Below are 18,534 nucleotides of genomic sequence, written 5' to 3' on the forward strand. Positions count from 1 at the left end.
AAACTTGAATTCTGGAGTCATTTTGGGTAAGATGGTTATGTATCATTTTATGTAAAAGTTTATTTATATAAGGTACATATAGGGGAAGTATTTTTAAATGGAAAGGAGAACAGGAGTAACAAATGATAAGCTATAGTTAATTACTTGTTATGAAATATTACTAATATTGAAAATATTTTCAATAGTTTTGATTAGGAAACATTACTGTCTTTGAATATACAAGAGTTAAATAGGACAGAATATTTGTAACTTTATATGTTCATATTCTTTTTCATTTCTTATGTCATAGTGTTTATGTTTATTCTTAACATAAACCCTAAGTGTCGCATGTGGATTGTCTCCCAACATTTTTATCCCAAATTGGTTATTCTCCACCATCCAGCATATCTCAGAGCATGTTTCATTTGTTTGCTTTAATTTCTGTTACTATTTATTTGCCCAGGTAATACAAACTAATGGTATTAAACTATAGAAAAATACAACCGGGTCAGAAAATCCCTTATAAAAAAAATGGTACAGTGTGTTCCAAAGCCATATGGGATTTAAAATAAAATTGCCAATGCCATTAGCGTCTTTATAAGGATGTAATTGGGAGAAGGGCGGAGCAACAATTCATATTTCTTCAGTGTCTTCTCAGGGAATGGACTCTTTTTTCATTTTGTAATGTTCTTCTTCTGGTAATATTCCTTGCTCTGAAGTCTACAACGTATGATATTAATATGGCTATTCCAGTTTTCCTTTGATTATATTTGATAGTACATTGTTTCTGTCCTTTTACTTTAGTCTTAACTGTGTCTTCAGTTTAAAGGTTGATTCTTTTAGATGACATGTAGTTGGTTCTTCCTTTTTTATCCAATTTGATAATCTCTATTAATTGGTATGTTTAAGCTATTTACATTTAATGTACTTTTTGATAATGGTATAGTTTAAATCTACCTCTTGCTAATTGTTTTGTATTTTTTCCATTGTTTTTTTCCTTTTTATTCCTCCTGGATTTTTAAAAAAAATTTATGTATTTAGTTTTTTTTGTTTTTTGTTTTTTGTATTTTTGTATTCTGTCTTCACTCTTGGCTTACTATTTATACCTCTTTTTTAACTTAGTGACTGCCTTAACATTTATAATAAGCATTTTAAATTCATCAGTTATTGTTTTCAAATATTATGCCACTTCATGTATAGTGTATGACTCTTAGAATATTATACCTCAAATTCCTCCTTCTCATCCTTTGTGGTATACATTTATCTTTTCATGTGTTATAAACCCCATGATCTATTGTTACCATTTTTGTTTTAGACCAGGAGTCAGAAAACGTTTTCTGTAATTGGCTAGATGATAACTGTTTCAAGCTTTGTGGCTGATATGGTTGGTCTCTGTCATAACTACTCTACTCTGCTGTTGTAGTGTGAAAGCAACCATAGACAATATATAAATAAAGGAGCATAGTTATGTTCTTTTTTTTAAAGTTTATTTATTTTTCAAAGAGAGAGAGAGCACAAGTGAGACAAGGGCAGAGAGAGGGAAGAGAAAGAGAATCCTAAGCAGGCTCTGCACTGTCAGCCCAAAGCCCAACATGGGGCTCGAACTCATGAGCTGTGAGCTCATGACCTGACCCAAAATCAAAAGTTGGACGTTTAACCGACTGAGCCACCCATAGCTATGTTCTAATAAAACTTTGTCACACTTCAATTAGAATTTCATTTGATTTTTACATGTCTCAAAATATTACAATTTTATTTTATCCATTGAGAAGTGTAAAAACATTCTTAGCTCATGAACCACATAAAACAGTTGGCAAGCCAGATTTGGCTAGTGGGCCATATTTTATGACCACTGCTTTAGATAGTTATTTTATTATTATATTATTATTATTATTATTATTATTATTAATTTTTGATAGACAGAGACAGAGCGCTAGCAGGAGAGGGGAAGAGAGAGATGAAGACACAGAATCTGAAGCAGGTTCCAGGCTCTGAACTGTCAGCACAGAGCCCGATGCAGGGCTCAAACTCATGAACCATGAAGTCATGACCTGAGCTGAAGTTGGATGCTTAAATGACTAAGCCACCCAAGCACCCCTTCTTTGATAGTTCTTTTAATAGTTCTTCTTTTGATAGTTTATTTGTATAGAAAGAAATGATATTTAAAAAAATGTCTTCTAAGTTTATCTTCATTTTGCCATCTTCAGAGCTCCTCATTTCTTTTTTCAGATCTAAATGATACTATATTCCTTCTGCCTGCAAAATTACCTTTTACCATTTATGAAAATTCATCACTTACAAAGCTACTATGTGGGTCTCAGTATTTATCTACTGGAAAAAGTCTTTATTTCACCATTATATTGAAAAATACTTTATCTGAGTTTGGAATTCTGGCTTAGAGTTATAGTGTATTTGATTTTTCTTCTTGTTACAGTGGGAGTGATTCTACATCTAGGCAAAGGAAAATTTATGCCTTCATTTTGGAAAATAATTACAATAAAAATATTATGTATATATTTTTTAAAGTTTGTTAAATTTATTTTGATACAGAGAGAGTACACAAGCAGGGTAGGGACAGAGACAGAGGAGAGAGACAGAGAGAGGATACCAAGCAGGCTTTGCACTGTCAGCACAGAACCCTGTGTGGGTCGTGATCTCACGAACCGTGAGATCATGAACTGAGCCAAAATCAAGAGTCAGATGCTTAACTGACTGAACCACCCAGGCGCCCTGACAATAAAAATATTATGTATAATTTCTTAATAGAGTCTATCCAGAACAATAACTTTATAACAGGTTATTGTTGATAGTTTTCCAACTCATATATTTAAAATAGTTTGATTTAGATCACCAATTTGCCATCAAGGTCTGCTAGTGACTCACTCATTATAGATGTTACATGCATGTTTTCTAGAAATGAAACAACTGAAGTCACTGCATTTTCTTCTTGATGTAGGGTACTAGTTGCTTCCTGCGCTGGGTCAGAAACCTGGATGATGAATTGCATGCTATTATAGCTGGTAAGGTAATGATAACACAAGAGTTACTGCTGTTGCATCAATCCGTGGTAGGAATGACTCAGAAATAGTTTCCAAATTCATCTGATTTCTGTATAACTCTTTTTCTCCATAATAGAATCCCTACTGAGGAACCAGTCCACACATTTTGTATTCGCCAAGTTTAACTTACCCAGGCATTCTTGCCATCTGATGTTTTGAAATGGCAATATAATGACTTGGGTATCTGGCCTGCTACAGGCCTGGGATCCTAGGGAATGTGTTATAAAAGAACATAAAACTCAAAAAATTTGGTGACTAATGGAAGCACAGTTATATTGCTTGAAGCATTCTGGTTTTGCCACTGGCAAGTGACATATATTTTAATCATATATATTTTTATTTTTAAAGAACTTAATTAGTTTCATAAAAATAAGAACTCAAGATTAACATTTTCTGCAAGTACAGCATACATGCTACTTAAGTAAAATTGACAGTTTACAGATATTTATTAGTGATATTCCTGCTACCAGTATTCCTGGTCTCCCTCTGCCTTTGTTTCCCATTTAAGGAACAAAGGCAGTACTATGGAGAGAAGTTTGATGATATCACTAAAAGTAATTTGAGCTGTTAGAAGAATTGATTAATAAATATTTTCACTTAAAATGAGAAATGGTATCAATAGCCTTTAAAAATTATTTTTGAAAATCATTATATTTGTTAAGACTACTGTTTTTAAAGTTATATTTAGAATATAAAGTGTCTTTGTAATATATATGTCAAAACTGTGTGTTCCTAACTCTGAAAGTCAATTTCATAATTTAAAAATGTGTGATATCCACAAATTCACCTCATTTTAATGTCATCACATATATTACTGTCCTTATTTTTGTATAACAAAGGGCAGTGCTACAAATCGATTGTGTCTTACTTAAGTGAGTGAACATTTCTGAATGACTTAATAACAAAGAAATACTTTGAGATTTGATCAGTTTTGCTTTATTTGTTGTTTCAGGCTTTTTGGCAGGAGTATCAATGATGTTTTATAAAAGTACAACAATTTCCATGTATTTAGCTTCCAAGTTGGTAGAGGTAAGCAAACATCTTGATGCGTGCACAGCTCTAAAGGATGTAGAGCCTTCCATATCCCAGTTACAAGGGCTAGTCAATCCTATAAAAGTACTGACAAAGTCAGTTCTCCTGTTTCTTCTTCTTTCTTTATGTGTGTTATTTTCAAATATACACAAGTGTAGAAAGAATAAAGTAACTAACTCTTGTGTACCTATCATACAGTTTCAGCAGTTAACATGTGACCAGTTTATTCCACCTGTACTGTCCCAACCCCACAAGTACTGAATTAATTTAAAGCAAATCCCAGACAACATATCACTTCTTCCATAAATAACTCAAGGTAAAGACTCCTTAAAGACTATGGCTAAAAGGATAAAGACTCCTTAAAAACAAATCAACACTACTACCAAAGTACAATCAAAATACTATTGTCACACATTTAAAAAACCTAGTATTTAATATTATCATATATCCAATTAGAGCTTATATTCTCATATCTCACAGATATCTTCTGCAATCTCTTTGTTTTAATTGGGATCCAAAGTCTCTTTTAGTTTTTAATAGCTGCCTCCTCCCCCTAACTCCCTTTCTTTTTTTCCTTGCCATTTATTTGTTGACGATCTATGTTATTAGTTCTGGGAAATTTCCCACATTTTGGATTTTGCTAATTATATGCTTACTGGTGATACTAATATGTTTCTTTAACCCAAGTGTTTCCTATGAACTGTTTGTTAGATATAGAGGTTTAAGCAATTCAGTTTCAATTTTTAGGGGGTGGAGGGGACAGAAATACTTCACGTTTACTATGTGTATGAATTCCTATTGCATCACATTAGGAAGCACATTAGTTGTGTCTCTTTTTGTGATGCTAAGATTGATCAGTGGGCTCTATTAATACAACTAACATAAAGCTCCCCATTAGGCTTTCACTTAATTGTTGTAGCACCCATTATTAATCATTACCAGGGTTTATTATTTCATTGAGAGTTGCAAAATGATATTATAACATTATTGTTTCTTCTAATTATTTACTTGTGCAGATTTTTTAAAATCTTTTTTTAATGTTTATTTTTGAGAGAGAGAGAGTCAGAGCATGAGCAGGGGAGGGGCAGAGAGGGAGACACAGAATCTGAAGCAGGCTCCAGGCTCTGAGCTGTCAGCACAGAACCTGATGCAGGGCTCGAACTCACAAACCATGACATCATGACCTAAGCTGAAGTTGGATGCTTAACCAACTGAGCCATCCAGGTGCCCCATGAGTTCTTTTAAAAAAAACTTTTCCCTTTTCGACTGTTTGGTTACTCTGAAATAGTTTGATTTGTTCACAAAGTCATAATAAAATGCTTGACTACTTCCCTTTACTTACCAGTGTTCAGAAAGAATTGGCCTCTAGCATTCTGCAAAACTGACTTATTTATGAGTCTTTATTTTCAAATGTCATTATGAAGATGTAAATTTTAGAATATTTGGTCTTGTTTCAACCCAGGAATTACACTATCTTTGACCATGAGAGCCTCTTCAAGTTGACTTCTGTTTCTTTTTTATATAATGCCAATATCTCTGATAACTTTCTTGCTTTGTGATAAAATGAAATGGTCCAGGCTCATTTTGGACATTTCCTCCCCTAGAAACAGAATCAGTCTTTTCTCCAATGACCCCTATTCTTTTGGTGGGAAATGGTATTTAGAGACTTCAATTTGGGTACTTGGGTACTTCTTGCTTCTAGGGTAGTTATTATTTTTTGGCCTTCCCAGTAAAAAGAGCTAGAGAATACTTTTTTCCCCCTTTCTTTTTAGAGAAAGAGAAAATAATGAGCATATTGATATTTCCAATTCAAAGTTAAGATTATAGATTTATTTCACTTCATTTTAGAAAAAATTTATCTCTTGGCACGAAAACAGACACTTAGGTCAATGGAACAGAATAGAGAACCCAGAAATGGACCCACAAACGTATGGCCAACTAATCTTTGACAAAGCAGGAAAGAATATTCAATGGAATAAAGACAGTCTCTTCAGCAAGTGGTGCTGGGAAGACTGGACAGCAACATGCAGGGAAAACTGGACCACTTTCTTACACCATGCACAAAAATAAACTCAAAATGGATGAAAGACCTAAATGCAAGGCAGGAAGCGAAACCATCAAAATCCTCAAGGAGAAAGCAGGCAAAAACCTCTTTGATCTTAGCCGCAGCAACTTCTTACTCAACACATCTCTGGAGGCGAGGGAAACCAAAGCAAAAATGAACTATTGGGAACTCATCAAAATAAAAAGCTTCTGCACAGCAAAGGAAACAATCAGCAAAACTAAAAGCCAACTGATGGAATGGGAGAAGATATTTGCAAATGACATATCAGATAAAGGGTTAGTATCCAAAATCTATAAAGAACTTATCAGACTCAACACCCAAAAAATAAATAATCCAGTGAAGAAATGGGCACAAGACATGAATAGACACTTCTCCAAAGAAGACATCCAGATGGCCAGCCGACACATGAAAAAATGCTCAACATCACTCATCATTAGGGAAATACAAATCAAGACCACCATGAGATACCACCTCACACCTGTCAGAATGGCTAACATTAACAACTCAGGCAACAACAGATGTTGGCGAGGATGTGGAGAAAGTTGCATTGTTGGTGGGAATGCAAGCTGGTGCAGCCACTCTGGAAAACAGTATGGAGGTTCTTCAAAAAACTAAAAATAGAACTACCCTATGACCCAGCAGTTGCACTACTAGGTATTTATCCAAGGGTTACAGGTATGCTGTTTAGAAGGGACACATGCACCCCCATGTTTATAGCAGCACTATCAACAATAGCCAAAGTATGGAAAGAGCCCAAATGTCCATCAATGGATGAATGGATAAAGAAGGTGTGGCATATATATACAATGGAGTATTACTCGGCAATCAAAAAGAATGAAATCTTGCCATTTGCAACTGTGTGCATGGAACTAGGGGGTATTATGCTAAGTGGAATTAGAGAAAGACAAATATCGTATGACTTCACTCATATGAGGACTTTAAGATACAAAACAGATGAACATAAGGGAAGGGAAACAAAAAGAATATAAAAACAGGGAGGGAGATAAAACATAAGAGACTCTTAAATATGGAGAACAAACAGAGGGTTACTGGGGAGGTTGTGGGAGGGGGGATGGGCTAAATGGGTAAGGGGCATTAAGGAATCTACTCCTGAAATCATTGTTGCACTATATGCTAAATAATTTGGATGTAAATTAAAAAAATAAAACTAAAAAAATACAAATAAATAAAAATTTAAAAAAAGAAGAAAAATTTTATCTCACTGAAAATCTGTGGCCCTAATGATATTAAGAGGATTACATACTTGCTTTATTCAGGTGTGTCTGTGTCTATGTGTGTGTGTGTAGGGGAGAGAGAGAGAGAGAGAGAGAGAGAGAGAGAGAGAGAATATGTGAGTTTGATATTTTTCTCAGTGCAATTGGAAGTCATTGGAGAGTTTTAAGTGTGGAAGTAGCATGATTTAATTCACATTTTAAGAAGAAGAAAACATTCTGGCTATTATATAAAGAATGGAATAGAGGCAAGACTGGAAGCTGGGAGAACAATTAGTCTCAGACAGATGATGGCTTGTGCCAGTATAGTAGCAGTAGGGATGGAGAGAAATACACAGACTTCGTATATGTTTAGGAGGTAAGGGTGACAAGATTTGCTAATGGAGAGGAACAGGAGTGTCAGAAAAAGAAAATATCCCTTAGCTAGCAAAAATACATTCTTTGACACAGGGAGAATCCAATATTGAGATCTGGTTTGTAAAACCTGTATTTTATAGCTGCTTCCCTACATGGCTAGAGTTTTTTAAGCCAAGCAATGACATAGCTCTTTTTTAACTTATTTTTAAATTTTTAAAATTTTTATTTTATTTTATTTTTATTTTAGTTTTGTTTTTATTTTTGAGAGAGAGTGCACATGAACAAGGAAGGGGCAGAGGGAGCGGGAAAGAGAGAATCTTGAGCAGGCTCCATGCTGGGCTTGATGTCAGGACTGTCAGATCATGCCCTAAGCCAATATCAAGAGTCAGGTGCTTAACCAACTGAGCCACATAGGCACCTTGGCATAGCTCTTTTCTTATATCAACAGACCATGTTTGATCTTGGCAGAAGAAACTAGATATAAAATGTACTGATAAGAATTTATTTTTAATTTAGGAAATTACAAATGTAAGCTTACTAATAGGTCCTTTGTGGAATTAATGACTGTGGTGTAATAGGCAGTCATTTTCCTATGATTGAAGTTAATTTTATATTAAAATTCTGCATTACTATATAATGAATATTAAATAAAAATCAGCTGACTAGATAACTTTTATCTTGGAAATAATTATTTCCAAGATGTATATATTGAATATCTATTATGTTCCCACTACTGTATGAAGTGCTGGTAAGCATATAGAACTATGGGATATGGTTCCCACCCTTCATTAACTTAGAATCTGGTTCAATAGATAAGGTTTATTATAAGAAATTAGGAACACAATTGTTACATATTTCAGGAGATACCTGTGTTATATAATGTTTCTGTGATGCTATTCTACCACATCTGAATTTCATTTTTGTCAACATGAATACACTACAGTATACCTGTACCTTGTAATATACTGTATAGTATATTCAAAATAGTGGTGCGTGTATATCTTCCTTCCTAAGTAGAGTGTAGCTTTTTGTACATATATATCTTCCAGATTGGGGAAAAATTATTTCATGTTCTTTAGTTCATGAACCACCCATGTCTTCTTGAACTTTTCTCCACCTGATTGTAACATCATTCTCTCTTGGTTCTTTCCTCTTTTCTTACTAGTTCTACTTGAGCTTTCCCATGTTTCAGAGAAACTATTGCCGTGAATAATTACATCTTCTATCCATATAAATTAGCTGGGCCTTCCCCATATGTATTGTGTACTTTCACCCAGTTCATTACCCCTGCTTTTTCTGCTTTTTCTCTCTTATCTCATTGTTAATCCTAGGCCTCTTAGGAGGCAGCACTGTTGGAAGTGTGGTCAGTAGACTAGTGCCAGTCTATGACCTGTTTATTACTAGTTCGTAGTAAGCATAGAAATAGAGAGTAAGCATTTGGAAACTTCTGTAGCAACTTGACAGAGTAATTTATTTTTTTAATACAAAAGTGAAATTTTGGTTCACTTTGTGTTTTTAAAATTTAGTTTTTAGTAATTTATTTTTATTGTATTATAAAAGTATCAAGCTATGGCAATTGGAAAAAAATTTTTTTGAAGTGTTGCTTCACTGCAGGTGGTTTGAGAAGCACTATTCAAATGTAGTCATTTCTGAAATTCTCCTTGTTCCTTTGTCCTAGGCAGAGCAGTTTGTTCTCTCCTTGGTGGGGGGAGGGCAAAAATGCATACACACATACTAAACATATATATAGTTAAATATCTAAGTGCATTAGCTATTTCTCTTATGCACTAACTTAGATGTTATTGTATTCATTTTTAAATTTCTAGCTCCTAGCATAGTGTTAACAGCATTAGTTAACAGCATTAAATGTTGAACCAATGAATGAATGAATGAATAAATGAGTGAATGACTAGATCTAGCAGGGAAGGGAGACCTGAGGATTATACAAAAAGCATTGAAGGGTGCCTGGGTGGCTCAGTCAGTGGGGCGTCCAACTCTTGATTTTGGCTCAGGTCCTGATATCACAGTTTGTGAGATCGAGCCCCATGTCGGGCTCTGTGCTGACGGCACAGACCCTGCTTGGGATTATCTGTCTTTCCCTTCCCCTACTTGTGTGCACTCTATCTCAGAATAAGATAAACTTCTTAGAATAAGGTAAACTTCAAACAAACAAACAAACAAACAAACATTGAGGTATAAATGATATAAAAGAAGTAGAAATACAATGTTACTCTATTTCACAGAAAAGCATTATTACTGGTATCTCGGTTTGGGGTGAGGGAATGAGGGAAGGAAAAGGCTGACACTTAACTAATGTCATGGAAGATGCAACCTGTAATTTGAGCTCAGAAAGGATTATTAGGTTTGGAAGGTAGACAAAATAGTTGTAGATAGCAAGTGAGTCTGTTGCTCCACTCTATTGTTAATGCTATTTAAAGTTGTGGGTTTTTTTTCTAAATCTTACATTATGTTTGTTCTACAGACAATGTATTTCAAAGGCATTGAAGCAGGAAAGGTTCCCTATTTTCCCCATGCAGATACTATCATCTATTCCATCTCTACAGCAATTTGCTTCCAGGCAGTAAGTATAGCTTTTTGATATGAGAAATGAATTATTTCTTTACATTAAATCAATGGGGGGTGGGGGTGGGGGTGAGCAATAAAGACCTGGGAAAAATTTCTATGGATTAGATTTTAGTTTTTATTTTTATTTTTTTACCAAGATAGCTTGCAAGTTTCAAATCAGTAAACATGCTAACTTAATGGGCTAGATCATTTTTAAAATTTTCTGAACACAATAATTTTTAGGTTTAAATTGAGTGCAATTTATAGGCAAATTATTACACTAGTACCTTGGCTAGAATGCCTATTTTAGTTATACTTCTACTAGAAGACAGATACCATGAGCATAAATAAGAATAATTGCATTTCCCCCATATTACTCAGGCAGCGTGGATAGAGGTAGGATCTAGTCTATTAGAAGCATTGTTCAATTTCTTTAAATTATGTAATCATCATTATTGATGCTAGTGGTTTTAGGACTGTTGCAAAATTTGGGGGCACAACTTTTATTTTCACTTTTTCAGAGTAATGCTGCCAAGTTTATACACTTATTATAACTAAGGAAGTACCAGCTATCTAATGAATATTCAGTAAATGCTTTCCTGATAATAATGACTTAATTATTATTTCATAAGCAATATTCTTGATAGTTGTCAAGTTAAACATAAGTACATATTTTCGTTATTATCATCACTGTTGTTTTTAAAATACAGTGAGCAATAAAAATAAAAAAGTGCTCTGTTGCCTAATATGACTAATTATATTTGCTCTTTACTGAAGAAGTCTCAAATTGAATACTCTAATCTTAGGCTGTGATGGAAGTTCAGACTTTGCGACCATCTTACTGGAAGTTTCTTTTAAGACTCACCAAGGGCAAGTAAGTGACTGAGATGTTGTACCTGACCATAGAAAAAAAAGCATTTTCCCCCTAAAAAGATTTTGAATCTTTTCATCTTTTTGAGGGAATATTCTTTCAGTGATAAAGTAAACATCTACATATAAATCAAATATGTCCAACTTAATATGTATAACATGGGGTATTCTTTTGGTAACATTATTTTGACTTTTCTTTTCCCTGTATTATTTTAGATATTTTAAATGTTGTGGGAAAATACTGTATTGATTTGAAAATTGCAAATTAGTTGCTACATAACACACTTAAGTCTCACTTTTATAATCTTTGATCTCTTCTTTTTGATTAGAAATACTCAGCAGATTCATTAGAAATCATTCCTAAATAATCGAATGATTTCCAATGGGGGAAAAATAATCATATTATTTTGCTTGATTCTGTAAGCATACTTTTCCTTTGCCTTTATTATCATGTTCTTTATTGTTTTAGTTAGCATTTTCTGATCTTGATCTAGTTCTTTGGGAGGCAGCTTGACCTACTAGAGAGACCATGGACTCTGTTGACTCTGGCTCTGATAACTTTAGCTGTGTTATTGGTGGAAAGTTTTTTTACCTCATGAGCCTCAGTTTCTCACTCTCTACTATGAAACAGTAATACATTCTTTGTATGGTTGTGTAATAGCACTTAATAAATTGTAGCTGTTATTATTATCATTCGTAGTTTTAATAGCCAGCAGTTGTATAGTATTGTACTGTGTCCCAGACATACACATACAACATGTGTACACATGCATATGTGTTTAATCCTTAAAATAGCTCTAGGAGATGAGTACTATTAGTATCCTGGTTTTACATTTGAGTCAACTGAGGTGCACAGAGAGGTCAGCTAGCTCACCAGAGTCACACAGCTAGCAAATAAAAGAGCTGTGGGCTGTGAGCCAGGCAGTCTGGCTTTAGCATTCTTCCTCTTAGCCATGAGACTGCATCCTTTATATTATTATTATTAATCATTTATTTCTTTGTCATTTAGATTTTTGCCCATTAAGGAGTTTAAGCAGTTGATTATTTTGGGAGGGAACTTAACTTTGGAAAGGCACCGAAAGTTACGTTTATCATTCCTGGAATAGTGATGGTGGCCAGTGGCTCAAAATTAACCCTGTTGTCTTCTCCCCAGAAGAAATGCTTGGGATCGGGCATAGAGATATGGGTTCATCCTGCACATTAGCTAAATATGTGTCCTTAAAAATTATTTTCACTTAGCATAATACCCTCCAGTTCCATTCATGTAGTTGCAAATGACAAGATTTTATTCTTTTTGAGTGGCGAGTAATACTCCATTGTGTGTGTGTGTGTGTGTGTGTGTGTGTGTGTGTGTGTGTGTATGACATCTTCTTTATCCATTCATCCATTGATGGACATTTGGGCTCTTTCCATACTTTGCCTATTGTTGATAGTGCTGCTATAAACATGGGGGTGCATGTGTCCCTTTGAAACAGCACACGTGTATCCCGTGGATAAATGCCTAGTAGTGCAATTGCTGTGTCGTACAGTGGTTCTATTTTTAGTTTTTTGAGGAACCTCCATACTGTTTTCCAGAGGGGCTGCACCAGCTTGCATTCCCACCAACAATGCAAAAGAGATCCTCTTTCTCTGCATCTGCTTAAGAGACAAAACAGATGAACACAAGGGAAGGGAAGCAAAAAAGAATATAGAAACAGGGAGGGGGACAAAACAGAAGAGGCTCATAAATATGGAGAACAAACTGAGGGTTGCTGGAGGGGTTGTGGGAGGGAGGATGGGCTAAATGGGTAAGGGGCATTAAGGAATCTACTCCTGAAATCGTTTCACTATACGCTACCTAATTTGGATGTAAATTTTAAAAAATAAAAAATCAAAGTAAAAGTAAAAAAAATTATTTTTTACCTTTTAAATTAAGTGATGGATAAAATGAGGGTATGCTTTTACTTCATCATGTCTATTAGAAATTTAAAATCCTATATGCTGTTTTCCCTTTAATCGTTAAATACACATTCGGATGTATATTCTGTGGATTGTGAGACATCAAAATGTCAATTATGAAAGAAATTACATTCAGTACCTTTGCCTCATTGGCAAATATTAAGCTCTTTTATTGTTTATATCCTGTGATTTCATTCATCAGAAAAATTGTAATGTATCTGTTTTTCTGTTTGACACAATCTGGTGGAAAGAACTTGAGAGGGGTTTGAAATAACAATGGTGGTTTCTGGGGTTTCAGGTCTAGGGATTCTGATCTCTTTAAACAAAATATGAGACAGTGGATCTTGAGGTAGAGTACCAAAGTGACTCTGCCACTTTGAATCTGCCATTGAGTTCTTCATCACGTCAATCTTTTCTGTTTTCCCATTCCATGAAAGATAGGTCAAGTGAATCATCTTCTTTTATAAACTTCATTAAATACTTGTTCACTGTGTCCTCTGTTTTGCAGATTTGCTGTCATGAACCGAAAAGTCCTTGATGTTTTTGGTACTGGTGCATCTAAACACTTTCAGGATTTTATCCCTAGGTTGGATCCAAGATATACAACTGTAACACCAGAGTTGCCCATCGAGTTTTCTTGAAGATGACTGTAATTTATTAATGTCACTTAATGTTTCATTATTTTATCCTGAAGAGTTAACTATGTTGAAACACAAAGAAGGAGTCTTGAGCTTGAACTTCAGTGTTATTTCAATGAGAGATACTCTTTTCTTGTTAGTTTTTCTTACCAGTCAGAAGTACAGAAGCTTTTTAGGAAGGTGTTGCTTAATAATTAAGCGCCCTCTGTAGCCAGAATCTGATTCTGGGTCACTTGTAGTGGTTGACATTATGATATATTATTGATTAAATTATGTCTACAAGCAATCTTAAATAATCTACGTAGAAATGTAGTAACAAATAAGAGTATACTTAAAATTACTTTAAAATATGTTTTTAGTTCATTCCAGTATAATTCTTGGTTAAAACTAAGAATATTTCTATGTTTTAGGATACAAAGGATCACGGGTACATGGATTTGGTCTGTATTTTTTTTTAACTTTTGAATTGGTAACTATAGTAGTGAAATATTATGGAACTGAAGTAACTCTTCCCAGACAATGCTGCTTTAGTGTGAAGAAATTTAATTGAAGAAAGTGGCCATTCTCACTTCAGGGATGCGAAGACGGGTCTTGTGCTGTTCGGATAAATGCCGTGGTATCCATGCTCCCCTTCCACTGATACCTTCATCTCTCTTCATGGTCAGTCGGGCTGTCTGGCAGCCCAGTGAGCCTATGTACTAATGGCAGGTTAGGAGCAAATGGAATTTGACATATCTGATAAAGCTGAAATGTATGTTTTAATCTTTTACAGGAGCATTACACTTGAATATTTAAAAGCAAATGAAGTTGCTTTTAAACCTCGTGAAGGTGTACGGTGTTTGTTTGCATTTATAAGGACTGAATTCTTCATAGCTTGGTTTGTCTGCCATCGCTGACTTAGAAGGGATCAAAAGTAGTTTGGGCAAATTTGTCAATTTGTTCCCTCTCCACCATCCCACCTTTACAGTGGATATTTTACAGCTACAAACAATATAAAAATCCAGTAGTTGTTAAAAGTCCATTTCATCACTATGGGATTCAGGTTCTCTAGCCTCTTTTCAAAAACTTACTGTTTTTATTCCTGTTAGAACAAAGAAGTGACAAAATGTAGTAAGTGTTGATTATGAGTTAGTTCGGGACAGCTGTGATTGAAATATGATTACTCTTCAGAGTTTTTCAGGGAAAACTCATACTTTTCTAACTTAATAAAAGGCTTAAGTGGTTATGATGTCTATAGTTAATGCAACATATAGGGATAATGGTATATTTTTTTAATATCATTTTGTTGCTGAAAAGTTGTGGGCTGTTGTAAATTAATTATGCAGTAGAACTTGTGTTGCAACAAGAATTATAACCCAGACTTTTAAAATGCTTAATCTGCCGTATTCAATTTCACCAAGCCCTGTATATTTCTGTTCACGTGTAATCCTGTCCTTAGTAGTTACGGCAAATTGAAACCCAACAAAAAGACAGACTCTGATACCGTGGTAACAGAGCCACTTTAATGAGGTCAAAATTTTGCATTGTGATTAATTTTTTAGAATTGACTTGTCTATTAGGCAATACTGTTAAGGAATCATTTTGGTTTCAGACTTCAAAATTGCTTAATAAATTAAGTTTTCAGTTTTTATTCCTAGAATCAAAATGATGATTGGTACTGTGTTTAATTTTAAAAATGAAGTATTATAGCAGTGAAGAAAGCACTGCTTCCTGTACCTCATTTTCTTTATTTAGAAATTATGTTTATAATATTTTTCCTGTCAGTTTAAAAGAAAAACATTTTAATTCATACGTTGCTGTTTTCATGAACATTAAAAAAGCTATAATGTTGAAAGGCAAATCCTACTGAAATTGGATGAGATTGTTTAGTAAAATCTTACTGTCAAAAGGTGCATTTCTATGATTTCCTTTTTTTTTCAAGCTACAGTCATTTTTTAATATAAAATGTAAAATGAAATAACCGTCATGAAGCAGAACATGATAATGAATGTATAGCTTTAGTGAATAATTAATGAATTTTCAGGGGTGAAAAGAGAAATCCAATTTGATTTCATTGAGGCAGACTGCACAGTGTAGCTGTTTGAGAAAACAGACACTGTGTCTGTGCTCCTGAAGACAATCAAAATGATATCTCTCTACCTCTAACCAATCAGGTATCAATAAACCATGTGACACCATAAATAAAGTCAAATAGATGGTTTTTTTAGTCCATTTATACACTAAGGAAATTGTGCCTATGTTAAGTTTCCACCAGAACTGGTTACAGCGAACATTAATGTGTAGACTGCAAAACAGTGCATCGGAGTATTTGTAGTAGTGTGGTTGTTTCACTGCTATTTCCTGTGTCATAAAATCCTAGGGTTTGTACCAACCCAGTAAAGACTGAGGTTGCAGGATAACAAATTGTCTCCGATTTGTTCAAGCCTTGCCAATGTTTCGTCAGATAGTTTTAGACCATTATATTACTCATTTCTGGAATAAAACCTTTGGTTCAGTTATGCCGTTTCATAAATTCTGTGGTCACTTTGGTAACTTTTTTCTTGGTCTGTGCACATGGTTGTCACTTGGCTGATATGTAGTTTATTGTTGGTACTCATCTGAAGTTTAGTTAGTTGTTACTTTATTTAGAATTTTATCTTTTTATTCTTTGCTCTCCGATTTTATAATTTGCTTTTTTCTATATTGAACATGTCTTGTGTGATGAAACCCAAATTGGTCAGCTGTCCTAGTATTTTCTTTGTTGAGCTTGAGCATTCGTCTCCTTGTGGACTGTGCTCAGGCTGACATTTGATTTAGTTGTTAATACTGACAAAATTGTATTCTGCTTGTATGGTATCACAGTCCCAAGTTTCTGAGTCCCCTGCCAGTGTATAGTTAATGAAAATCGATTTCCTTTTCCCACAAAGAGCTTCGTCCATTGTCTTATGTCACATCCCCCTCACTGTGGTGATCAAGAAGCCTCTCAGCAGTGCCAGAGGGGCAGGCCCACTGGGACCAGTGGCCTGGTGTTCTTACTGCCTTGAATCAGAGATGCCGCCACGCCCTTATAGTCCTTGAATTCTTTCTGTGATTTATCTGTACTGTAAAGACAGAAAGTAGATTGACAGAAGGTGACTCAGTCAGTTAAGTGTCCAACTCTTGGTTTCAGTTCAGGTCATGATCTCACGGTTTTGTGAGTTCAAGCCCCGCATCAGGGGCTGCCAGTGCAGAGCCTGACCCTCTGTGTGTGTGTGTGTCTCTGTCTCTATCTCTGCCCGTTCCATGTTCGTACTGTCTCTGTCTCAAATAAATAAATAAACTTTAAAAAAGGTAGTCTGACAGAGCAACAAGATCATTCTTACATGGATGGTTTTTTTTTTTTTTTTTTTACAAAAGTATTCGTTTCTGAATTGTTAAGATATCTGAAAAACGTCATCTCCCCTAACACCTTCACTTGTTGCTGCTTATCAGTCTGGTATTCAGTTTCATGGGGTGAACTTGGATAACTGAAAATTAACGACCAAGAAAAACATACAGGAAAAAGAGTAAGAAATGAGTGTTTCCTTTAGGGCTGGGTTGAAACCGTGATGAATAATAAATAAGATTAGTTATTTGTGGATGCCCAGGAGACTGTTCTTATAGTTGCCTCAAGCCTGCACCCTCCCTTTCACAGCTCCTTCCCTGTCGGTGCCTTAGCTAGCTCTGCACTTCTTTCTTGTCAAATTGGTGAGGAAGGGGGTGTCTGGGACTGAGATTAGGGGTGTGGACATAGATCCTGGGGCTATGATTCTTCCCTCCAGCCTGTGATATGGGGACCCCAGGACTGAGGCTGTGCTTCTGTTTCATCTGTAGCCTCAGGTGACTTTGCTATTGCACTATGGTTGTGAAAGGGTAACGACAAAGGCATGAGACTGACACTGGTGTGTGATTTCTGGAAGTGGAGAAGGGGCAGGAACTTGGCCATGATGTACCAGCCCTGGGAGTGCAGCAGGGCAGTGCATAGCCTTAAGTTTCCAGCTGTGGGGAATAAGATGTGTGCTACTTTACATGAGGGAAAAATGAGTGACTTAACTGGGAGAAAGAGTTAATATCTGGTAATGCTCTCTTAGTCTGTGACGTGGCCTCTCTCTCCTTCTTCACCTCTGCCCCAGCTCTCTCCTCTCTCCTCCTTCTTCACCTCTGCCCCAGCTCTCTCCTCTCTCCTCCTTCCCAGCCTTGGAATCTTTCTGGCTGACCTTGTGTTGCCCGCCCCCCCACCCCCACCCCGCTCATCCCTAAGCCTCTTGCCTTTTTTCTGCCAACTGGTGTTACATTCCACTAACTATCTCCTTGAATGTGAACACTCTGTTGCTCCCTTTGGTGGCAGCTGGTAAGGTGGGGAGGCTGTAATGGGATCATAAAAATGGAATAACCATTTTCAGGGACAGTGACTTTTGATATAGCTCTGCATTTCTTGGGCAGAACATATGGAGGATAATTGTACATGTGTGGAAAGAGGTGCTTCTTTGAATGTGGGGCCTTTAAATTCAAGACAGTCCATGTCTTCTCAACAACCCTGTGACATCACCTGACTTGCTGTGGCTACATGGAAGAAGCAAGAATTTATTTCCTATTTCCTATTGCTTTCTCCATTTTCTTTCCACCTCTGGTTCCTCCAGATGTGTCCTAAGTGAAATCATGTATTGGGTTTTATCCTTTGTCTTTGCAAACCTGCAAATCCTTGTAATAGCGCGCACACACACACACACACACACCACATACACACTTCGTCTGGTCCACAGCAGAGGCATCAGGATGTCAGGTTCAATTTGTACTTTTTC

The 18,534-nt window shown here is 35.6% G+C and overlaps 1 protein-coding gene across 6 annotated transcripts in view; it reads left to right on the forward strand.

Moving 5' to 3' along the window:
• The window catches only part of TMEM135 (transmembrane protein 135), a 337,564-nt gene that overhangs the window by 264,184 nt on the left and 54,846 nt on the right, over positions 1–18,534 (forward strand). For 5 of the 6 annotated variants that reach the window (XM_078433021.2, XM_060605410.3, XM_060605411.3 and 2 more), the window contains 5 exons: positions 2,936–2,999; positions 3,991–4,067; positions 10,207–10,305; positions 11,096–11,163; positions 13,606–17,093. In XM_078433021.2, the coding sequence (XP_078289147.1) occupies positions 2,936–2,999; positions 3,991–4,067; positions 10,207–10,305; positions 11,096–11,163; positions 13,606–13,738 (441 nt within the window). In that variant the 3' untranslated portion in view covers positions 13,739–17,093. Of the gene's footprint in view, positions 1–2,935; positions 3,000–3,990; positions 4,068–10,206; positions 10,306–11,095; positions 11,164–13,605; positions 17,094–18,534 lie in introns of those variants that run through there. The other variant, XM_078433020.2, reaches the window with a different exon arrangement.

The sequence above is a fragment of the Panthera onca genome, chromosome D1 (assembly GCF_046562875.1).
Source record: "Panthera onca isolate mPanOnc1 chromosome D1, mPanOnc1 haplotype 2, whole genome shotgun sequence".
In the NCBI taxonomy this organism is placed as follows: domain Eukaryota; kingdom Metazoa; phylum Chordata; class Mammalia; order Carnivora; family Felidae; genus Panthera; species Panthera onca.